The 25,773-nt window shown below is 35.9% G+C and overlaps 1 protein-coding gene across 13 annotated transcripts in view; it reads left to right on the forward strand.

Annotated features, from left to right (window-relative positions):
- Positions 1 to 12,935: 12,935 nt before the first annotated feature.
- B3GALT1 (beta-1,3-galactosyltransferase 1) overlaps positions 12,936 to 25,773 on the forward strand; it is a 520,641-nt gene continuing 507,803 nt past the window's right edge. For 9 of the 13 annotated variants that reach the window (XM_074337449.1, XM_074337446.1, XM_074337467.1 and 6 more), the window contains exon 1: positions 12,985 to 13,706. Coding sequence is in view for 2 of the 13 variants with exons in the window: in XM_074337519.1 (XP_074193620.1) it covers positions 13,589 to 13,706 (118 nt within the window). In the remaining 11 variants the exon portion in view is untranslated. Of the gene's footprint in view, positions 13,707 to 25,773 lie in introns of all 13 variants that reach the window. The other 4 variants (XM_074337519.1, XM_074337512.1, XM_074337506.1 and 1 more) reach the window with 3 other exon arrangements.

Genomic DNA, 25,773 nt, shown 5'->3' on the forward strand with positions numbered 1-25,773 from the left:
TTAATAATTAGTTCATCAGAAAACAAACAAAAGAAAGAGTACATAGGTGCAGTAAGAAAATTTTTTTTTCCTATACTCGCACAAAAAATGACTAAATCACGGGGAAAAAAAAAGGTTTTAGTCTTAAAGATGTGATGACAGATTGACAGATTCTGGAGCAACAGATCCCTTGGTTGAATGGGACTGTATTCTAACATTCCAACCCAAAATTCTGCATCACTTTTGAGAGATAAGAGTAAAATAGAAGAAAAATTAATTAAACCCAAACACTCTAAGTTAAGGGGACATTTAGGATAAAATGAGGATCCCCTTTGCCAAAAGCTGCTGGGCAGTCAGAACAGATCAGAGCAGGGAGAAATCCAGAAGCTCAGGTATCAAAGAAAGCATGGTTGACCTTGGCAACAGCTGTTTGCTGCTGTGCAGCCGAATGCAAGCTGAGAGCCTTGTGAGAACTCACTTGTTAGGTAAGGAATAATGGCCTCAGGTGGCAACAGTTGGCAACATATAGGAGGAAGATCACTTCCTGGTTTGCAATTTTTGGAAATGTGGCAGAATTGAATGAGGTGTGCAACGGCTCTGAGGCGATTCTGGAAACTCACTTTGAGTCTGTTGGTCTTCTTGGTGAGGAAGGTGTTAAAGGTATTGGAATTAAATGTTCATGGGGTTGGGAAAGTCTCTGCAAGCCTGAAATTTGGAGTGGTAGAAGTTAGGTAAGCCAAGAAATGCTTCAAGCAAGGTTTGGAATTTTTGTAATGGTGCCCATTCCTCCCATTTTGACATAATTAAAATAACATTCTTTAAAATGTCAATGTAATTTCATAACCAAGAGACAATCATTGCTATTTCCCGGAATATGTTTATGTACCTTTATCCCTGGGATCCGTTGACTCCCAAACCCTATATATATTTTTTCCTACAGATACATACCTATGATAAAGCTTAATTTATAAATTAGGTACATTATGATATTAGCAACAATGACTAATAACAGAATAAAACAATTATAACAATTATACTGTAATAAAATTTATGTGAAATGTGAATGTGGTTTCTCTCTCTCAAAATATCTTATTGTATTATACTCACTTCTTCTCCTTGTGATGATGTAAAATGACACGATGCCTAAGTAATGAGATAAAGTGAGGTGAATGATGTAGGTATTATGACAAATTGTTAGGCCACTATCAGTGCTACTTGAACACAAGCGCTGCAATACTGCAACAGTCGGTCTGATAACCGAGATGGCTACTAAGTGACTAACGGGCAGGGAGATGCACTAGAAAAAGGGATGAATCATGTTCCTGGCACAAGGGAGCAGGATGGTGTGAGATTTCAGTACACTACTCAGAACAGCACACAATTTAAAACTTATGACTTGTTTATTTCTGGCATTTTCCATTTAATATTTTCAGACCGTGGTTGACTGCAGGTAACCGAAAGTGAGGGAAGCGAAACGGCAGATAAGGGGGGACTACTGTAGGTTTTGAACACATTCCTTGCTAATAAATATGCCCTTATAGTTTCAAAATCCAGAAAAATGCTGTCAGACAGAGAAAAGAAACAAGTAGAAAGGAATGTTTTCTAAGTTCATTAAGCATAAAATTAGTGCAAAAACTGGTTTTGGTCTTATGAATGAATGAATGTTTTATTTGAAACACAACTACCATTATATTCTCTGTATTTTTCTGATGATCTCTTCTTTTAACTTCTGTTCTGCTACCACCACTGTTGCATTGTCAAGGTTGATGCTTACAGATAATTAGAATGTTGGTTGTGCTACTTAAGGTAAAAACTAGTTATATAGTTTTATTTTATAGTCATATAAAACAAAAAGCTTTAAAATCTAACAATGGAACTTCAAAGAGGAAAGTCTTAATTGGAAGTGAATTTGAATCATAGGCTTACTGACTTTAAAGATGAAATTCATAAGCGAGATAAAGATTATGTGTTCTTTGAGTCCCATGGATCATTTTTGACTAATAATAATCAGGAGAAGGAGACATTATAAATTAAGAGTTTGCACTTAATATTCCATTCTAAAATTTGTACACAAATTGCCTTTCAATTCTGATAATGTTAATCAAATAAATTAGTGTGTAATATATACCTGGGGGGAAAAATTACACCTTACCTTATGCCATTATATCTTTTAATCTTCATAATTTCTTTACAAAGTAGCTATTATTATTCCAGTTTATAGCAAATGGAATTTAGTTGTTGAACAGCTTACTAGTGGTAAACCCATTTCCCTATTCTTCATGACAACTAGACTGTATTTCTCAACCTACCTTACAGTTAGTCTGGCCATAACTGTATATCACTTCTAGGCCTGGCCCATAAAAATCACCTATATAATCATCCTCTCTTTCTTTTCCCGGGCTCCTATCAGGATGAATGGCTGAGTGTAGTCAGTACCGCCTACTCCTTACAGAACTTTATGAGAGCAACGAATAAACTTTCAGTAATTTAAGCCAATACTATTTCTAGATTTATCTGTCACAGCAGCTAGTATTACCTTGACTCACACATAAATTGGTACCAGAATTGGGATGCTACAAAATAAAAACCTAAAATATGTGACACTGGTTTAGTAATTGGGCAGTAGGCTGCAAGAAAATTAATATTATGAGTTTGAAAGACGTAGAATGATGCTATATACAGACAAAATATTTGGAAAAAAAAAATTTGTCAGCAGTAAAATGAATAGTACCAAATATCCCCTGAGCCTTTAGAGCTGGAGGTAGAAGTTTGAATGTGCATTTGTGACAGTATGCATTATTTACTAAAGTTCACCAAGGTATTTAAAAAAAGGAAGACGAGGTCAGTTGAGAATTGATCAGTTTATAACCAGAAATGAAAGGAAATATTGAAAAACCAAAAAATTGGGGATTTACAGTGTTGACAAATTTGACTCATGATGGTTCCTTACATATTGGGGACCAGAATAGGTCAAATAAAAAAAATAAATAAATACATTGAGCAATTGATCCATTAAGGTAGTTTAAAATGTATCCACCGCACCCATTTCTGTTGATTTCAAAAAAGCTTCCATTGGGTTGAAGGGCAGGGAACAGAAGTGCAAGAATAAAAACAAATAAATTTAGCTTGAGAATTACACCTAAGAAATAATTCCCAGTGTGAACAGTAATATACAGGACTGTCTGGAAACAAATAGGATAGAATCCTATTAAATTTTTGATGAATTGTATTATCGAAAACAATTGTAAGTTCCAGCTTTCAAAATAAGTACAATAAAACTTGGACTCTTTAGGGTTTGAAACAACCAAGTTTCCAAATTTGCACCAACAAGAGGGAGGCTGCAAAAGGAGAGCATATTCCCCATCACCAGCTTCATATGGGATCATGGAGAATAACTTACAAGGGGAGATTCTTAGTGCAGGTGGAAGCAAGACCATGGAGAAATTTGCACAAGGGAGTTCTTCCCAGAAATTAGAATCAGGACCTCATTAAAGAACTTTGCTCACCCAGACTAGGGTCTTACAAAAGTCCCACAATAAAGTTTTCTTGATTGCTGTAGACCAGCCTGTCCTTGATATCTCCTATTTTTATTTCTAAGGAGATAGTTTAATTGCTACCATATTTACCATTGTTCATTGGGAATGGGCGGGGTAGCTAACTAGTCTTTTAGTTTATATTTTATGAGGAAGGCATCAAATTCTGATGGAGAGGAATGTGCAGCACACAAATATGTTGATGATTTTGAGCCAAATGCAGTAACTGGTTGGGAATAGCTTTATCTGTCTGACCATTGGTGAAGGGGGGTGGGAGGGGAAGGGGCAACTTAAATAAAAATAAAAGGGAAGGCTGTGGCAGAAACTCACAAGCTGCTCACTAAAATCATTTCTAGTTCCTCCGAGTACACAGTTAGTTAGACTGATTCCCAGCCTCCCTTGCAATTGATGTGGCCATGCCATTGAGTTTCGGCCGATGAAATGTCAGTGGAAATGATACCTACCACTCCTCAATAATCTTTCTTGCTCTCATATTCCATCTTTCATCTGGATGTTGATTCCCAGAATCATTTTGAAAGCTATGTGTTGAAGATGAAAGAGCCTGAATGAGCAAATCCCTTTGTTTCTGCTCCTCACAAAACCCATGGAAAAAGAATGAGTGAGAAATAGATTTCAATTTTGTTAAGTCATTGGTATATTGGGGTTTATCTGTTGCAGGGTAACTATCCTAACAAATACTTTAGGAAAGGCTTTTCAGAAAAAAAAAGAAAAAAAAAAAGAGACTGACATGGTCCGTGAAATTTACTCGCAATGAAGAAACATATCTGCTTTAGTGGGAAAAGCATGAGCAGAAATTTAAGACTGGATTGAGCTTTAAAAGAAGGAATGGTAGTGGAGCAAGTCAACTATCTCAGTTGATGATTACTTCTGCTTTAAGATATTGATTAATAATAATGATAATTATCTACATAGCTAAAATATATTGAGCCGCTGTCTTCCAGATACTGAACTAAGCACTTAGAATATATTATCTCATTTAAATTTTCAAGTCCCTCTAAGAACTAGATATTATCATTCTCATTTTACACAAGTGAGGAAAATGAGGCACAGAGATATAAGTGACTTGGCTAGCTCACACATCTCATATGAGGTAGACCTAAAATTTTAATTCAGGTTGGTCTGTCCCCAGATCGTCATTCTTAGTTACTTCATTCTATTGCTGAGAAAGCAAAATACTTTAAAGCATTCCTGCCGTTAGCCATTTGATGTAAATGAAAATATGCATAGGATGATGGAGGTTTTGTAGTTGAGTTTTCCAAAACGATTCAAACAATGCTTCCGTTAAACACATTTTCAGCTGATCACTAAAACCAGCCCTCTCATCTTATGGTACCGCTATCACTCAGTTAATATCCAGAAAATCCCATAAAGTACAGAGGGTGCCAAAAAATGTGTACACATTTTAAGAAAGGAACAAACTGCATTAAAATTGTAATACTCAATATATACTGATAACAAAAGATGAATACAAGTCACGTTTGACTTCTGCAATTACAACAGATGCTCAAAGTGGTTACCATCAGCATCCAGACACTTCTGATTACGGTGAACTACTGCTTGAGCAACATTGACCAAAGTGTCCACTTGTATTGCTGCACACGTTGTTTCCATTTCTTCACACAGCACCATGTGCCTCAAACTTATCAGGAATGTGTATACTTGTTAGGTGTGTTGGAGGTTCTGTTGCATAATCATGCCTCCATTGTCGTACTTCCACAACGTTCTCGAATTTCAAATACCACTTAAAAATGGTCTTGCGCTCCTCAAATGACAACTGTGTTTCCTCCATTTTCTTTGACTGTCCTGCCGATCACATGGTGATGCCAGCATTCATTTGAGTAATGTCATCTTTTGAGTGAACATCATACTACACATCACTACCATAACTCAATTCAACTTCGAAAAGTAATACATAGATGATATCTCTTAAAATGTGTATACATTTTTTTGGATCCCCCGGTATATATCTCACTTGCATTTATGTCATTGTATACTAGCCACTCCATTCCAGTGAATATAGACATAACACATTAATGACTTAGTAGTTAATTTTCATTGGTTTCTCGTTGAAAATCAAACAAAAAAAGGATACTTACACATTTTTGAGTTTTCTTTTTATTTTCTTCTTTGGCTGATCTAAAATTGTGCTTCATGCAATTATGTTATTACTCTTCAGAAAATTATGATGTTCTTGCCCCTAGAGGCTAAAGCCTAACAAAGAGGATCTATGGTCTAGTGCCAGTACCAGCTGTTGGAAATTATCTTCCAGCTCAAATTCGATCTGTTGCTTTTAGATTGCAGGGTCTTCTGTTCAATTCTCAGAAATAACAATTTTTTTCAAAGACTAAAAGGACACCAGTTAGTTACATTATAGCACTTGATTTAAATGTTCTGTTAAGAAATGTCCAAGTTGTCACAACTTCTTGAGACTATCTAACAGATAATGTGCTATCCTGTTACATTTTTATATACTTGACTAGGGGATGTAACCCTGGGGTGCTGTTAAAAAGGCTGTGATGACCTGTGACTTAGCACTGGATTTACTCAGGGTGATTTGCACTAAAGACTTAAAAACCACAGGGACAGGGCCATGGCTTTATGAGGGTTGAACATGCAGGAGGCACTGGGGGAGATAGTTAAATACAAGCAAAGTAAAATACATTGTCATCCATATTTCTTATACATATTAACATTATTATAATATAACATATTTCTAGATACTTAAGCCTAATAGAGATGTTATAAATGTTTCATATGGAGAATCTGACTTATCTTACCCTATGCAGCCACGTTTTGCAATGTCCTTGTTATAAATGTTTATAATTAATGTCTCAATTGAAAAGTGCTTGATAATAATCAGCATTGCTTTTCTAAGAATGAAGTACTCAAGTCAAGTACTATATAGGTCTAACTTGTGAGTATAATTAAGAAAAAAACTGAATGTAGTGTATACACATAAAATCTCAATCAAAACACTCAGGGATACAAAAAATAATAGAAGCCATTATTGTTACAACTTTTTAATGTTTTAATATAGAAGTGGAGTCATGATTTATGCAGAAGACTGTTTAAAGAACTTTAATTGACAAAAAGTCTTAAATTATTGACAGTCTTTATTGTTGTTATTATTAAAACAAAATTATTTGCAAAAATATCCAATCTTTCAATCAATGTCTGTGTTATAGAAATCAAACCATTACCAAAATCGACGAAACTCTATTTCTTAAACTACCTTATAGATTCCATCTTCAATTTTTATCATTTAGAATTAGGTTCTTTGCTTGAATGAGAGAATACAAACACTTTTAAAAATGAGGTTTTTTTCCTCCCACTTTAGTCTTAATCATGAAAGAAGAGCTGTATATTACATTGGTTCCACATCAAGTAGAAAAGTGGAAAGGAAATATGTGCATGTATGTGTACTTTGGGGACGGGGCAGGCAAGTGAGGGAGGAGCTGTAAGAGATGGGAAAAGCAAGGAGAGGAGCAGTGTTTTAAAGTTATTTGTGTAGTGGTTCTCCATGGGTTCATTAATCAATACTTCTTTCAGAAGCCACTTAAAGCAGAAGGCACTAAAAAATTAATTAAAAAAAATAGTGACTTCTGCATTACCGCAACAGAATGCTGTCTAAGTGCCTAACATAGTGTTAAGAGGCAATAAATGTTTGATGAAGAAAAAAATGAATGTATAAATGTTGCATGGGATTTTGGGTGGGTGTGTACAGGAGAAGACTGCTGCTAAAATTGGAGCCACCTGATAACATTTAACATTCTTCTTGTAATTACGAGTATTTTAACTTTACATAAATGAAATCCTAGCATGTAATTTTATTTTCCAGGGTTTACCAGGATTACTGGTCAGATTTCACATTGGATGAGTTCTCTCCTTGGTGTGAACCTTCATTTTTCCCTTTGCATCCCAGCCCTCACCCCATCAGGCTTTTAACTAATTCTCGGGGTGATTTAAGGAGATTAGGAAGAATGCCTGGAGAAAGATCTTACCTGCTTGGAAGAAAAGTGCTAATGAAAGGTCAAAGCTGGGTTCCTAGGGACTGAGGCTGCTGGAGCTAATAGCATGAATCATCATTAGCTTTTACTGATGCCAAGTCATGCAAGTCTGTGAAGTTCATACAGAAAGAGACATTTGGATCAATAGGACTTTATGTTACCATGCAGCTTAATAATTACCTTCTAAAAATTAAGTTTGTGAAGCTTCTTTGTTCCTTAAAAATATTCCCTGTTCTGAAAGCCTGCCTTAGTCTTTGTACCTATCGTGTTTTCCTTTAGCAATCTTTTGTTGTTGTTGTTACTTTACTATGGAGCTTGGCCTCATGCATAACTTATATTCAGTAACGTTTGGTGTCTATGTAACAGTGGCCTGATATTTTGTATAGGACTATGTCTTTAAATCCACTTCTCTGAGTGTCTATAACACCAAGTCACAAGCCTACTGCAGTACGTTGCGTGCAACCTGCTAGTATACTAGCTGTTGACCTGCAATGCCTCGAGGAGGTGTTCTATGTTGTTTAGATGGTAAGTGAAGTGCGCAAGCCATTGCTGCTTCTGCTTTATTGCATGTTGACTACACAGAGACCAAAGGAGAACCGTGGAACACTTTACATTCATGAGAAAAAAAATGTAATAGACTTGCACATCTCAGTGTTGAAGGCCTTAAATAAAAATATCCAACAAAATATTTTATACCCTTGTTATGTCAAGAATTTCTGAGGCTTTAAAATAAACCAGGGAGTTGAGAGCATGTGTTTATGAGCTTAACACCATAGAATGTAAGTTACTTTGCACAGTTTTTCCCATTTGCCTCTAGCTGCTAGCAGAAAGGATTTTTAGATGTGATTAGAGAGAGCAAGTGGAAGTCAATTTTTAAAGAGTGGTAGGAAAACCTAATTTTCTTATTAGCATTCATTTCATCTAAAGTGAAAATCTGTTTGCACGTTTCAGAATTTTCTTGAAATCTAGCTTAGGTAACATGAAATCAGAAATCTTATAATCTAGATCTCTATGTTCCAGGCTTACAATCCTTTCTAAAATACTTACAACTCTTTTCCTCTATAGACTTTTTTCTCTCCAAAAGATGTGAATTCTTAACATTTTATGTAAATGTCTGTGGAAAAACTCATTATTTCAGTTCATCATAAAGTCAATAATTTAAGACTTTATGTCAATTAAAGTTCTTTAAACAGTCTTCTGCATAAATCATGACTCCATTTCTATATTAAAATATTGAACTTAAAATGACATAGCTATTTTCTAATATTGTAGAAACATACCCATTTGAGCTATCCTTTCCTCATCCTGTGTGGATCAAATGGTTTCACCCTACTCACCTACCATAAGTGTCCTTTTAAAAGAAACCAAAGATCTCACTTAATCCACCATCTCTAGTCAATACAATCAATAATTGATAAAATTTACTTTCTAGTTCTTTAGCAACCTTATATTTCCTTGGATTCCATAATACCACATTACTTTGCATTGTCTTCTTAGATTTCAGATTAAATTTTCCCCTTCCCCCCAAAAAAAACCCCCACCATCTTTACTTTCTCTTCATTATGTAATTGGTTTCCTAGGTGTGTTTCTCTGTTTTCATTTTGTCCTTGGATATCATTTACATTCTCTTAGTTTTAGTGACTCCCTCTCTACGGATAATTCCCAAATCTCAGGAGAAATTTATGATGTGGTGGAAAAAGTATAGGACTAGGAGTCTGAACATTTACTTGGTTTGGAGTCCTGTTTCCTATAAAATTTTGATAAGTGACCTTATTCTGTTTACACAGGTGTGTGTGTGTGTGTGTGTGTGTGTGTGTGTGTTTGGGGGTGGGGGAGAGAGAACACTTGTCCTGGTATGTAGTATATATTTTTTTAAATACTAGTTATGATGAACCAAATACAATCCAATTCCACTCTGGTGGTTTTTGTTGTTTTCTTGTCTAGATTTGCTTCAACATTTTAACATAAAAGACTTAAATATTAATCTTTTAATATGAGTTTGAATAATATCCACTGTTGTAGATGTTTTAGAGTTTTAAATATGAGAGGCTTTATGTGTTTCAAGTTATCAAATTAATTATATTGTTTGGGGAAATAGCTTTGTTCCAGGTGCTTGACATACAATATTAAACAGAATGAGTTATCCTTCATCTAAATTATGGTGCCAGCATTTAAACTTGCACATTTCAACTATGGAAAAAACATTATTTCTGAACAACATCAACACATAGTGTACCTGATGGTCAATGTATCATAAAATGAGTGTTAGTTGGGTGCAAAAGTAATTGTGGTTTAAAATGTTAAAAATAAGTGCAAAAACTGTAATTACTTTTGCACCAACCTAGTAAAAGAGCCTCTTTGGAACTTAAATATGTTCACTTGTAGAGATGGCATTATGTATCCATAATGAACAGAGTTATTGTGAGAATTAAGCTAAGTCACATTCAAGAAAGGGTAATATTGTCATTACATTCCAGTACTCTACCTTTTTGTAAGGGTTTTTCTGCAAAAAGCTCATTGTGGTTTGCAGTTCCAATTATAAGTTAATCCTCACATCTGAGAAAGGCAGCTATAGGTTTGATTTTGTTTATAATCTCTAATTTGCAGCTAAGGATAGCTGGCAAAGTTTAAGTGACTGACCTACGATTGCTCACCCAGTCATAACCAGCACCAGAACTGGACTGATTTATTTCCTTTTCATTCAGTTTTTTGCTTCCTAGATACAGCTTTTGTCAGAACTAACTCTGAAGTATTCAGTTTCTATTCTTGATAAATATAGACTTTTTTGCATCAATTAACGTGAAATTATTTAATGTATTTTCAAGATCAGGCAAGTGGTTATTGATTTAAGTAGTGTCTATGCAAATATCTTCCTCCACTAAGTTGAATGTATTCTTTCATTGCATGGGGAGGCAAATGGATATATCTAAGTAGGCAAAAACAAAATAATTTAATTAAATATGATCAGCTCATTAAATAGTCATATAATTAAATAACACTAGACTTTCTGCCCAATACATTCCATGAAATTCAACAGCAACGCAAAACACCTAACATCATGGTACATATACACAATGGAATGCTACTCAGCCATAAGAAAAGATGAAAATACTGCCATTTGTGACAACATGGATGGATCTGGAGATTATTATGCTAAGCAAAATAAGTCAGACAGAAAAAGTCAAGAACCGTATGACTTCACTTATATGTGGGATATAAAACTGAAAGCAACAAAGGAACAAATAAATAAGAAACAAAAATTCACAGATACAGGCTACTGTTTAGTGGTTACCACAGGGTAAGGAGGAGGTAGTAGAAGAGGGAAAAGGGGATTACATATATAATAATGGAAGGAGATGTGATTTTGGGTGGTGAACACACAATGCCATATATAGATGATGTGTTATAGAAATCTATACTTGAAACCTATATAATTTTACTAACCAATGTCACCCCGATAATTTTTGAAAACCTAACATCAGCATGTCATCTTTTCAGTTGTTTGTAAAATTTTCCCTTAATTTTCCATCTTCACTGATTTTAAATATTTCATGGCTATTACTGTTCGCAGGATGTTCATTGTGCAAGTTTGTTTTGCTCAGAGCTACTTGTGTGTGGCACTAGTCATATAAAGTATTGCTGTTATATCTGTATATGTGTTGTTCATTTTCTTTAACATTTTTGCTTCTGTAACATAGTCATTTGATTATCTTAATCACTAAAGAATGTGGTACATAGGACCCATATATTTTCAGGATTAGCTGTTGCAAAATGCCAGATAACATTAAAAAAAATTACAAAATACTGGACAATAGTTTATTTGGCAGGGCATGGAGAAGAGGTGAGAAAAATTGTGTGGGTATTTTTGTATGCACATCTCTGAAAGTTTCTCAATAGCATACAACATTCTAAAGTCTTATAACATTTTCACATTTAGTGAAGATTAGTCTTTTGATCGAGATCATTCTAAACTAATCTTTAATCAGAGTTATTTCTAAATTGTCCTTGCAATTAAATTTCCCAGCTTTAGGATTTAAGTTTACATACTTCTACTTTTTGTAAATATCAACACTTTCCCCCATGAAGTTTGAATAAAAAACTTATTTTTATCTTTCTCTCCCAGATTTAAACTCCATTCCTCTACTGATAACCTCATATAGTTAACGAGAGTGTTGATTTTAAGTGACACAATAAAAACAAACAAAAAATGATTTTTAAAAACTAAATAAACAGTAACAACAAAATATTCTAGATTAAAAATTCAAAGTGACGTGGTACATATCTGTTTTTAGCCTAAAAAATAAATGTATCATTATTTGTTTTAGCACAGTTGGTTCCTTAAGAAGCCTTGGTCTAGCTCCCAAACTAGATTGGTCAAATGACTGAAGAGGGAAAGGGCACAAGAAAATTGGGAAGAATGGTGGTGATGTGCATACGGTTTCTATAGTACTAAAAGGTGGCAATATACAAGTCTACTCTGCAATCAGTTTTTCCTTATGGTGTTCATAAAATTTGGGCAGAGTTTATTTTGAGTATCACACGATACCTGGAGTTATCTTAAAAGGAAGATAATTGAAGAGAGGAGTGAATATCGCAAAAAAAAAAAAGAAAAAAGAAAAAAAGCGGGTCACTTAAAATATAATTAGAAACAGTAGCAGCAGCATAGCTAACATACTGAATTCCAACTGTTTGTCAACTATGTAGCTAACTTTTATACACTTGAGTTTTGGCTCTCACAGTAACCTTGTAAGATAGCTATGACTATCCCCGTTAGAGAGAGAAGGTCACTAGGGGAAAGACCCAGACCTATTAAAGCCTTCAAGTAGAACTTAGCTTGCCTTTTAACTGTGACATGTATCATAGCCTTATTAGAACTCTGGACCATTCAGACACATTCAGATTGAAGGGACTTAAAATGCTTCACAAGAAAAGATCATTACAGTGTTGTAAAGAAAATAGTGCGGGGGGAAAAAAGTTTGCCACTTTTCGTTGTCGTTTTCTTTCCCTGCTAAATAACATCACTTCTTTGGTGTTTGTGTCACACACACACACACACACACGCACAAAACAAGCAAAAAAACCCTATTGTATCACCCAAAAGTGATTCTTCAAAGAAAAAGAAGGGAAAAAAAAGCATATCAACTAAGTTGCCTGCTTAAGCTATCTTTCTCCATTTGCTTCTTGAGGTGTTCTGTTGGGTGTGTAAAGGTGGGGGCATTTATATTTGGAGGGTAGGTAGAGAAGGTCCACTCTACCTATAACTTTGAGAACATTTCTCTATGTGCCTCTTTTATTAGCTCGGGCACGCTTCTGTACTGAGTACTGTAAGGAGTGGTTCGGAGGCTCAGAAGTACCACTCTTTCCAGCGGCCAAAGCTGCCAAAGGGAGAAGGACGGGGGCGCTGTCTGGTGACTGTTCGCGTGATTCCTTCAAGGCGGCGACCACCTCCAGGGATTCGCTCTCCAGCAACGCCGTTTGTTCTCGCGTCCCACGACCGCTAGGCAGGGATGCCAAAATGCTGAACCGCCTGGTCCGGGCTCTGGGGACAGTCATCCCGGGGCGCCGTTTTCTGCCAAGCCGCGAGTACCCGGCAGTCAGAAAAGACCCCAGGCCCACTTCGGTGGGTGGGCCCGGCTGTGTCGCCGCACCTAAGGTTCGGGAACCAAGAGTCCTCCACCACGCGCCCCTCCCGCGCCTCCCCCATCCCAAACCCCAGCAGCATCGCCGCCTCTCCCGGAAACAAGCCTGCTGAGCAAAGGCGGAGGAAAATCTTGGGCCTTCCGCTCTGATTGGTCTCCCCCCCTCCGCGCGGGGCGAGGCAGCGATTGGCTGCCGGGCGTTGTCAGTCGCGGAGGCCAGAGCCTTCGCCGGGGAAGCGCAGCCCGGCTCCGGTGCTCCGGCTGACGCCGCGGCTGCTGGGGCTGGTGCCGCTGGGCGAGCTCGAGCGGGCGCTGCCGCCGCCGCCGCCGCCGCTGCCCGTCTTGCGTTCGGCCGCCGGGGAGGGGCGGCCGAGAGAACAGAGCACTAGGAAGCGGAGGCGGCGAAGTGATGCTGGCGCCGGGCATCCGGACAGCGGCAGCGGAGCAGCAGCATCTCCGGGACCCCAGCTGCAGCGTCCCTGTGGCCCTCCGGCCAGCCGAGCGGCGGGAGACCGCGCGTCTCGCAGGTAAGGTCCGCCTGGGCAGTGCCTGTGCGGCCCGCGGGACCACTGGTGTTAACCTTTGGGGGTTACGAGCCTTATTGTGCCCGGGGCATCCGGACAAGGGTGTTTAGGAGCTGGACAGCTAGTCCGGACGCACGGCTAGGCTCATGCCCGCGCCAGTGCCAATCCAGCTCCTGTGTTCTCCCCTCGGCGCTGACGGACTTTGATAGCGCGGGGACGGCATTGTGTGTGTACATGCATGTGTGGGCGCGTGGTTTGGGGCACTTTGCAGGGAGCGCGGTGGGTTCCCTCTCGCGTGAACCGACGTCCTTCAAGGATCCAGGCTGGGAAGGAGTGAATTGGATGCTCTTGGCTCAGCGGGAGGGAGAGCGCACGTTACGCCTGGGGAAGTCCACAGTAGCTCGCGACGAACAGGGCAAATTGAACTTTATTGCCTTAATGAAAACAGGGAGCTGTGTATCCAGCGCGTCAGGGGACAGGCGCATTCACCGAGCCTCCTCAAAGTCCCACTTGGCGCTGGGGACTTAGGGAGGGTGGGGAGGGGAGGAGAAAGTAACGGTTGGTCCGCCTAAGAAGAAGAGAAAGGAGAAGGGGAGTGGAGCTAGGCTAGACTTTTTTGCATGTGACGTCCCTTGGTAGGAAGCTCACTATACTTTTCGGGAGCGCAGATTTGGGGATGGAGAGAGTTCTGCTTTGAGGGGCTGACAGAGACTGATCTTGGCCGGCGCGGGCGTGGGGCACGGGTATCAGGGAAAGGACAGCGTGGCAGAAGCGGGGCGGGGCTCGTGTGCGAGTTCAGGTGGAGCCACTTCCCGGTGACCGGAATAGGCCTGGCGAGCCGGGGGCAGCTGCGGACTGCCCCCGCGGCTTCGCACTCCGAGAAAGTTTTGGCGGGCTGGGGTCTGGACAACCAGACCGAGAGTACTTTGACCACCAAGACTAACCAGGTTTACGTACCCAGCTTCCTCTGGTGGCTACGCTGCTTTTATTCTATACTAAATTATTTTATTTTGTAAAGCCACTGGGAGGGAGTTCCACCCTCACTACAAATCTTTCCGCAGGAGGTGGATTTTATGGGGGCTGCAAATGGATGGTGTGGCTGGGCTAAGTCCGAATCTCCGTAGCTCAGTGCAGTGGTTTCTAGATCCCTCTTCAGGACGCACAAACTTACTCCTGGAGATTATTTTGTGTGTGGTCTTTGTCTCCATAGCAGTCTTGGCTTGGGAAAGTTCTTGAAATACCTAGTCACTAAGGAACTGTCCCCAACCTGGCATAGATGAGAAAGGTTGTGGTCCTTGACCGAGGCGATGGGATTGCAGCGGGGAATGGAAGTGGAAAGGGCAGCTCCCTGCGTGCCAGCTAGAATCTTTGGAAAAATAAAAATTGGCTTAATACAGGGAGCACTTGCCCTGTTGTGTAGCTTCTTAATATCTTTCACTGGAGGAATCTTGCCCCAAAACACAACAGAAATTAAACCCAAACCCCAGAAACCACTCCGGTTGGGCTCATTTCTGATTTGGTAAAGCAGAAAAAAATCAAAGTGAGACACATAATAGAAATGCTGTAGAGAAAAAAAAAAAAAAAAATCAGAAGGGAGCTGTCCAAAATGTCAGCATTTTCAGTCAGTGTTTTTTTAATAGTAAAGGTTTCATTTTCTCCCTGCTTAGTGATGTACATTATTCTGAAACAGATAAATAACTTACTGGCAAACTAGCAGTGATGTTACTTTTGTGTCTGAGGATAGATGCACATTTTTTCATTACTTAATTCATGAACTGTAAAATGGAATTTTTAGTATTCTTTTAATTGAATACTATGCATTACATTCGGGTTAGTAGAAAATTAGCAGTAAATATATTCTCCTGAGAAGTTATCACATTTGGTTTAAAACTTTAGTTTTCTGATAGGATTAGAGTATAGATTGTGCTTGTTACATTCCCATAAAAAATTTACTTGCTGCCACGTGATTATTTTAATATTGCAATAGTTCAGTTGTAACTTTCAGGACTTTATTAAGATTATTAAACATATTAAGCAGTTGTTTTAGTGTTGTGTTTTCACTTATGCAATGCTATGAGCTGGTAACAACTGTTTTCCCCTATGGGTTGATATGGAGGTAATAGAATTAAAATGTGTTATGCATTACTAATCAATAATTTTAAAATAAGCTTAAATTAAAATCAAGTTACCAGTAACAGCCAATAATAAAAGTTGAACTTCTGAGGAAAATTTGAACTACTTGGCTAAGAAAGTGGTTTTTTCACATTGCTATCAAGTAACAGCTAGTAAATCCACTGCATTATGTATTGAGGTAAGCCACAAGTCTTTAAACAGAAACAGAGCCTTTTTACTCATTTGTAGTTTTTTCTTTTTTTTTTTTTTTTTTTAGGGGGACTTTTGCTTTGGGAATTTTTTTTTCTCCAGATAATTAAATATATGTTCACAACTACCAGGACAAAATGTGATCAAGTACAGAGAAATGTGTCAATGAGCATAAATGTTAGGATAAAGCAGTAGGGTCAACCTTTGACTGAAAGCAGAAATTGTGCAAGGTGTGTTTGGGGGGCGGGAGAAATTATGCAGGCTTTGGGGAGTAATAGTGATAGCCACCGAGTTTATGCAAGCAATTCAAGTTCTGCCAGTTCTGCAAATTCACTTCAGTTTTGACTTGTCTTTCTGCAGGGCAGCCCATGAGCTCTCGGTCTGCCATATTTTCTAGACGGATTTTAGTAACTCAGGGAAATGTCAACTTGTCAAGACTCTAGGCCACTAAATTCACTTTTTGACCTATACCAGATTTTAATTTCAATCCTGCATAACTTTTATAAAAAGATATTTACTATGAATCACAATGCAATAAATACCATTATCTTATTAAATAAAACATATTTTGTCAAGTGGTCATGATTAGAGTTTCTACATCGTTAAGTAAGATAGTGAGATTTATTTTCTTTTATTTAATAGAAATTTGTTTTTATTCAATTAATGATGAAATCATTTGTGTGCCTGTGTGAAAACTAATGCATTTAAGGGAATTAAAAACCTCATCCAGAAATTCATTCGCGTTCTCTCTCTTTCTCACTCTCACACTCTTTCACTGGAAAGATTCTCAGAAGTAATGCAATCACCCACATTTGAAACAAATTCATGAACCCATCTTGAGTGATGAATGTACTTCAGAAGGCAAAATTCTCATCTCTTAAGTTATCTAATACTAAATAATTGTGGTTTATTCAAGTAAAATTTAACAAATGTTACTGTGTTCCTACTATGTGCAGGGCACTGATGTAGTTGCTTTGACTACATCAGAGAGTAAATGAGACATAGACCCCTGCCCTCATGAAGCTTATATTTTATTGGGGTGAAATAGATCATAAACAAAAAAAAATAAGTAAATAACTTATATAGAATATTTATGTCTTAGTAACCAATTTTTTCTACACCCCCCATCCTATGGCCTAGTCTCTTTCCATCTTAATTTTATCTCTAATTAATACACACCTGCCCACACACATATACTCAAATTAATCTAAGAATGGAAGGTAATCGTGGTGGTAATCTAATAAATGTTAGTCCTGAAGCTACGGATCCGAACAATAGCACTGAATACGATCAGGATTAAAGACAGGAGAGGGATTCAGAGGTGATTAAGCAATTAAATGACAGGATATCTGCTCTTTAAAAAAATAAAAAAATTAGAATCGAATCATAATATTCTTCAGAGGGACCAAAGTGGGAAATATTTATTCTTTAACATATTTGTCAAATTAACAACATTTAAAAAGTCATTTATGACTACCCAAGGTTAAATCTACATAACCTAATTTAAAGAGAGTGAGTGAATTGGAAGTAGTAAGGAAGAATTTATAAGCATAATTTTAATGAGAAACATTCTGCTTCTTCTGTATTCGGAGTGACATATGCATGTATCTCTGTGAAAGCTGATCGAAAACCCTAGGGTCTGAGATCAAAGTTTCCCTAAAGTTTTCATAATATGATCTTTTGAAAAGAAATGCCAAAGTACTCCCAAACTTTCAAAATAAGTTTGTTTTTAATTCAAAATCAATTTGGTTATCCAGTCAGTCCAATGGCAGATAAAACTGTGTGATATTTTCCCAGGTTCTATTCTCTTATGCATAAAACAGTGTGCAATTATGATTCCAGTTTCATTTTCTGTGCTTTCCATTTCATTATTTTCTTTAGGGTCTTTAGCTTACATTTCAAAACAATTGCTATTTTTTTTTACCCTCATGTGAATGGAACCTAACTTCACTTTCAAAAATTGGTTTGTGAACTATGTTTTCATATTACAGATCTGAAATTGTCTTCCCAAAAAGCCATACCACATAATGAATTAACACCAACTGACTCGCAAGTTCTCTTATGACAAGATATAAGTTCAGAGCACACAATGCTAACAGTAATTTTTAACTGGATTTCCGTCATTCAAGAAAAATTTTTAAGACTGCTGCTATAAAATCCAGTTTTAGGAGATGGGGAAGTCTTGTATATAATGCCATGTCAATATGTTATTTATGCAGATTCAAGAATGCATATACCACCCACTTAAGCCTTAACCTTACTCCACCCCACCCCGCCTGTTTCTTTTCCCTTCTTAAAAGCAAAACTTTAGGAAAATAGTGTTTTAAAAAAGCAAGTAAACCAACCGTTACCATATCTAGCACACAGTGTCACCTTTGGATGATTATGAAACTCTTAGATGAAAGTTAAGCAGGAATCAGATATTTGGAGCAGGAAGAACCCAAGTCATTAGTCTAACTTCCTCTTTGTGTAAGGAAGAACTTTATTCCACGAAGTTGATATTGACTATCCAAAGTCAGTTGAAGGTAGAGCCAGCTCTATAAACATTTTTTGTTAACTACTAAGTGTCAAAGTGAATCTCATGTCAGTTGTCCATGAAATAGCTCCACATTTTGTGAAATAGTAATTTAGGAAGAAATGACTGTATTTACCAATTTGTGCATGTACCTATTTTAGTATCTGACATAATATTGCATTATATTAATATTGTGTTGAGATCAAGAAAATGATAAATTGGAATGCATTTAGAGATGTTATCTAAGATTTATAGGGCTAGAGGTATGTTTGCATGTAAAATGTTTGCACTTAATTCAGTCATTATGTCTATAGAATTTTAAGGAATTATTTATTAGCATCTCTAAAACAGGATTTCTTATTTCCAGAGGTCTGAGGACTTCAGAGTGATTGCTAGGTGAGCTTCAGGGACTCCAGGTAACACCAAAATTGTTTCCAGCTGTTTCCATTCTCATGTGTTCCAGAGTAAGGCAAAATTGTTTAAAAAGCTTAGCAGCTACAGCTCTAAGTTAGCTTAAAACAGAATCAAAACCAAAACAAAACGAAAACCTGCGTGGATAAGAAGAGCATTTTAAAGAACTACTATCTCTCTCATATCATTCAAGGAAAGAAAGCAAAACAAAATAAAAAGTTTTGCTAGATTCCATCAGAAAACAACCCCACAGTGGTTGGAAAAGACACTTCATTGAACTGAAATGCAAATTTGCAACTGAAGAAAAGAGATGGTTTATAACTGATGCACAGCACTTGGTTCTGAGTTGCTGCAGTTAGCATTTTGTTTGGACTTTGACTATGAAATGTTTTCATGACATATATAGATGACATCAGGGCTGAATCAATTACTCACTGAACGGCAACATTTGTGGGTGACTTCCCCAGGGCCCTCAGTCAAATACAATAGCCAGAGGTAGAGGCTGGTTGTATACAATTAGTTGTAAATTTAAATATTTCCAGACAAGAAGAATTGCAATAAGTATACACAAATACACTATGGCTTCATGAAAGGGCATGTAAACTAATAAATTTCTCCACTCTGTCTGTGTGCTGGTGAGTTCCTACCATACCAATCACTACTTTAGTTTCTTTGTCTATAAAATAATGATAGCATCTTTGATTTCTTGAATTCCAATTTTTGAGGAGTTAGATGAATTGATTATAAGAAACACAAGTTGACTTCTTTGAGTGAACACAGCTATCTAATTACAAACAGGAGAAGTACCTTAATATTTTATATTAAGCAACAATTAGCAAATAATGGGTTGCATTGATAAAGTTATTTTAGTGATAATGTTGGCCTAATTCTCTTCATTTAAAGAGATAAAAAATAATCGTTGGTTTTTAATCTAGCTGACTGAAACACAAAACAGGCTGATCCTGAAATTACTTGAAGGCAGTTAAAAAATAATTTTTACCCTCTTTGTTGGTTCCTTCTCTCTCTGAGTGTCTCTCTTTATCTGTTTCTCTCTCTCCATATATATATGTATGTATGTATTTCAACTTTATAATTTAAATGTTATAAGGAGTTATTTCAATGCTGCCTGAAATTTTCTCATTTTGTTATAATAAGCCAAAAATCGGAGGATATTACTCAAACCTTTACTAACAAATAGTTACAAGAAATGTGAAGTAGAGAAATTTCCAAAATTGAAGCACTGAATGTGTATGTATTCTATATACACACGTATAGGCATACATATGTATGAGAATCCGAATTAAATTCCAAAGAGATCACTGTAAAATTTAGAGATTGTAAAGTTCACATGTAGTAGCAAATAGATTGTAAGAGCAAAATTTTATAAAATTTAAAAAAAAACATTGAGAGGAAGTCGCACTGTCAACCAATTTCAAACATACTAAAAATGGCAGTAATTAGTACAGTATATTAACCTCCAGACAAATGTTCAGAATAAATTAAAAGAGGCTCAGACACAAACTCTAAGACATGTGAAAATAAAACACAATATAGACAATAATCATAAATCTATGAGAAAATTTAAATAAATGATATATATGTGTGTGTATACACACACACACACATATATATATATATATATATATATATATATATATATATATATATGGTGTTGGGAACATTGACTAATTATTTGTTATTAAAAAAGGTACACTTCCTATCTCATGTTACATTCTGAAATAAATGTCAGATAAAGCAGAGTTGATATAAAGAAACTCTAAATCAAGTTAAAAGAAATTAGAGGCTATACAAACACAAAATATAAATATTTGACCTTATAAAAATTAACAACTCAATTTTAAGTCAAAAATGCCATAAGTAAATCAAGGAAATATGTTAAACACAATACTCGTAATAGTTTAATATTCACTCTTACAAAAACCTTTCACTGTTTCCTTCTGTTATAGGATTTATCTCAAAATATTGTGATTCCCAGTTTATATCAATCCCCTTCATTAGACTGAAACTTCTTCAAGAGAGAAACTCATATTCATCATTTGATCTCTGGTCCCTTGAATACAATTGGGATGCAATAGGCATTATTATTAGATAATAAAAAATTATCAGTACACCAACATAAAAAATAGACAAAGAAATAAATTGATACTATACAAAAGCCATAAGTATATAAGGCCAATAAGCAGCTAAAATTTTAACTTAATGATAAAAAGTAAAGGAAAAATTTAAAAAATGGTAACACTTTTGAGCTGATCAAATTAGCAAAGGTTACAAGTGATTCATTTACAAAAGCTGCTGGAGATGATGAAGGTGAGGTGAACTGCAGCTTCTCCTGAAGTGGTGAGGCTTATTATTCATTGGTGTTTACAGAATTCTTCTGTTGCATGCTACAGAAATCAGTTATAACTAACTTAAAGAATAAGGCACACAGCAAAAAGAGGGTAGGTATTTGTAGCTTACAGAATCAAAAGAAAAGGGGAGGAAACAGAATAGTTACAGAGCCATAAGAGAAACTGATGAAATCTTTGCCAGCTACGGTCACTAGGCTGAATCAGCATCGGTCCGTTTCTGTCCATGTGTCAATTTGTTCCAGACCCAAATTTCCCGAATGAGATGTGTGACTGACATAGACAGGTTTCATGCCTATGCTTTAATCCATGGATCACTAGGGCACCTTCATTGCCACTCCTACCAAAACCATATTCAAAGGAAAATCAAGGGACTTTTACCAGCAGAAGGGAAAATGGATGCTGGACTGGTAAAAACAACAGATAACCACTGTGTGTGTTGAAATGTTCCCTTTGTTTCAGTAATACTACTTCTAGAATTTAATTCCATATATTTAATCAGAAATATACATAGTTTTATTAAAATGGCATTTGGTAATAAAAATAATCTATGTGGCCAATAATAGGGGAATAATTACATTATGATATATATGATATATACCATAAGACCATGATTTTGAAAGGTTGGTAATAACATTGGAAACTGCTGATGAAATAATAGTGAATAAAGCAGAATACAAGATTTAAGATGAAGGAGGAATTTACATTCTCATATACAAAAGGCTTAGATAAAATATTAACATTTGGGGGGATTATGGGAATTCTATTTTTAAGTATATAAAATAAATTTTGCTTAGAATAGGTACTACTATAACCATACAAAAACCTACACTAAACAAACAAAAGAATAATTGAAAAATGATAGTGCTTTTGGATTCTAGACAACTATATTGGGAGCAAAACATTGGACTGATATACTTAATTTTGGAAGGAAAGTAGCTAATTGTGCAATATTCCTTTATCCACATTAAGTTACTATATATCAAGCAAAATTCGGCCAACAGTTTTTCACTTGGAATATTTTTCAGGGGTCATTTTGGACTTTGTTTTCCAAATCTTTGTCTTGATGTAATAGAATTTAAAATGTATTTGAATTTTATGGTTCAAATAAAGAATTATTATTGGCATAGCAGCTTAAAAAATAAAAATAGTAAATGTATTGATATGTATGTATATCTCATCAGTTACCCTGCTAATTCTCATTAGCTCAAGCTGAAATTGAGACAGTATGAGCTATTCTATTTTAAGATAAACTATAGTCTGACACAGTTATTTATTAAATGCAATTAAAGATTATGTTAAATTTGACTTTAAATAAAGGAGAAAGCCATGCTTCCTTATATAAATCAGAAAGCAAATACAGCTGAATATTTTGAACATTTTTTTCCTCTTGGTTCATACTTACAGCTCAGGAATTATAACTGCGTAAGAGCAAAGCGATATAGGAATGGGTGGAATTTTCCTAAAAGCATAAATGCATTGTTATTGTAACATATTTTTAAGTAGCAGTTTCTTCTGGCATATTGGCTGAACTCTCTACAGCATGATTTTTATGACCTCATAAATTATACTTAAACAAATCATGCAATTATTGGAAAAGAAAGGAGAGGAAAAAGAAAATTGGTTGATTATTTGCGCCCTCTAATAGCCATTGCCTTCTTGTATAGCTCATGGGTATGTTCAATCTGACAGCTAGTCAAAGCACTAAATTTTTGTTTGTGTGTTTGTTTTCTCAAATTTTTATACAAATGGTAACATTTTATATACATGTTTTCCTTACTGCTTTTTAAACTCAACAGTCTTGGAGGACTATCAAAGTTGATGCCTAAAGAGTGTCCTCATTCATTTTTACAACTCTATGGCGTTACATTTATTGAAAGTACCATAATTTATTATTTACCAGTCCCCTCTGATGAACAATTATATTTTTCCAAATCTTTTGGCTGTCATGAATATTCTTGTACACACTATTTCACGTGTGCAAGAATCTGTAGGTCCTAGAAGTAGAGTTGCTGGATTCCTTTGAAAGTGTATGTACATTTGTTTATTTTCACACGTGAGTATCTTGCTTTCCTTGTCTTCAGTTGCATGATTAATAGTGCTGATTTATATTAGACCAAAGAGTTGGATTCATGACATTTCCCGAGGCTCCTGCCCAGGTTTACACTTACCTATCAGCATGTTTTATGTGTATGCGATTTATTGTGAACTCAACTTGTTTGGTGATTTTCCAGCATCTACTTAACCACCTTGACCACAAAGATCATTACTAGAATAGGGATTTTTTGTCAGATTGTTCCTTACTTTCAGATATTCTCCTTTCCCATACTCTGGTCTCTTAGATTAAAAATGATATGAACAATATAAGGACTTGTTATTCATCTACTAAATGACAGTATTAAAAATAATCTTGTCCCATGTTGGCAAGGATGCAGTGAATCTGGTACTTTCAGAAACTGTTCGTTGCAATTAAAATTGGCACAGCCCTTTTGAAAAGCAATTTGGCAGTATATAGGGGGAAAAAAACTAGAAAAGTATTCATAGTGTCTGATCCATTAATATTCCTTCTGGGAATCTATCCTAAGGAAATAGTACAAAATATGGGAAAGGTCATATGTTTAAAGATGCTGATGGATGTATTATGTGTAATAAAAACTCAGAAGCAACTGAAATGGCCAATAATACTCTCAGACATGCACATTTGTGGGTAATATGCAACCATTAAAAGTAAATATAAGGATTATAATAAAATAAAAATACATAAGCTATAACGTCTCTTGGGGAAAACGTGGTACAAAATTATATATGTCCTACTATAGCTAAATACAACCTACACTTATGAACACTGAAATTATAAATATATTATAAAATAGTGGGAAAATAGGTGATTCCTTTCCTATATTTTTATCTTCAGTTTACAAGAATATTTTGACATTTCAAATTTTAAAAGCACAACAGATTTTCTCTTTTGTCTTTGATATTTTGCACTGAATATAAGCAATACCTTTTGGTGGTTCTAACTTCTTTGCCACTATTCAGTGATGTGAGATTTTTCACCTCTTTTTTTTGTACAGATGAGTACATCCTATCATCTGTAATGCAATGCACATTGTCTTCAAAAGTGATCTCTCACTCTCTTCTGTATATCAAAACATCTTAATCACTGAACTTTCTTTCACTCTCATTCCTCATGACAGATAGTCTTTCTCTATTGGAAGAACAAATTCTAATATTTTTCACTGTCCTGATCTTGCCTCTTGCCCATTTCTCAGACTTCGTCTCCTAACGCTGTCCCCTTTGCTCACTAAACTCTTGTCATACTAGTCTTGCTCCAGCTCATAAACACTAAGCTCAATTAGCATGACTCCTAATTCTTTATCAAATTCCACATATTTCATTAAAATATACTCCCAGATAATTAGTAACATGGCAAAAATATCATACATATAAATATACTTACCCCATGGAAGAGATAGACACTAGGTAAGATTGCCCATAATAGTTGTTTATCTTTAAGAAAAAGCAAATAACTAAATATAATGAGAAAAATACCCTTATTGCATATATATATATATATATATATATATATATATATATATATATATATATATATATATATATATGTATATATATATATATATATGCAATAAGGGTATTTTTAAATTTAAATTTTATATATATATAAAATATTTTATATATATATAAAATTTAATTTGTTTACTTGAAGTGCAGAAGGAAGGAACAATGTGAAGTATGTATTTTTCTCCAGTAACTCTGGAAAATGAATTCAATGACATTATCTCTCTTTAGTAAAATACATTTCATATCATTAGACTACCTTGGTATCTTTGCCCAGTGGTTTGTCACATTACCTTAAAAATAGTAAGCTCAAGTTAATTTCAAAGAGACTGCAATGAGAAAAAGAGTGTCATCTCGTGTTTAAAGCACTGTTTTACAGTTCTATCTACTTACCTGTCCGATCAATGAACTGATTTAAAATTTCTTTATACTAAAGATGTTATTTTCTGAGGCAGTACACCAATGATTAGATAGGGTAATTCTGAAGTCACCGTGGTGTAGCTGTTTAAAGGCCTTGTTTTGGACAGCGCCCTCTCCAATGGTCTGCCAAGACTATCATCTGAGACTGGGTCCCATTGTATACAATCCGTCTGTTTTGCTTAGATAGTGTTAAAATTTCCCTTTCTCTCTCCACTGTATGCTTTAGGGATATCATTGCCAAAATCATGCCTCTCCTTATCTTTTCCTAGTCGAACTCAGAGATTTCACTCAGCTTCTCCAAAGTCCCCCCGATCACCAGTTGATAGTTGAAAAAATTGTGGATATATTTATTAAAAAGACTTTCAACAGCCTCTCACACACTGAAAACGTATTTATTTAAATTACATTTGTAGTTAAATGTTCAGTTCATGATTAGGAGTAGGTTTGACATAACAAA

This window comes from Rhinolophus sinicus, linkage group LG01 (assembly GCF_036562045.2).
Source record: "Rhinolophus sinicus isolate RSC01 linkage group LG01, ASM3656204v1, whole genome shotgun sequence".
In the NCBI taxonomy this organism is placed as follows: Eukaryota; Metazoa; Chordata; class Mammalia; order Chiroptera; family Rhinolophidae; genus Rhinolophus; species Rhinolophus sinicus.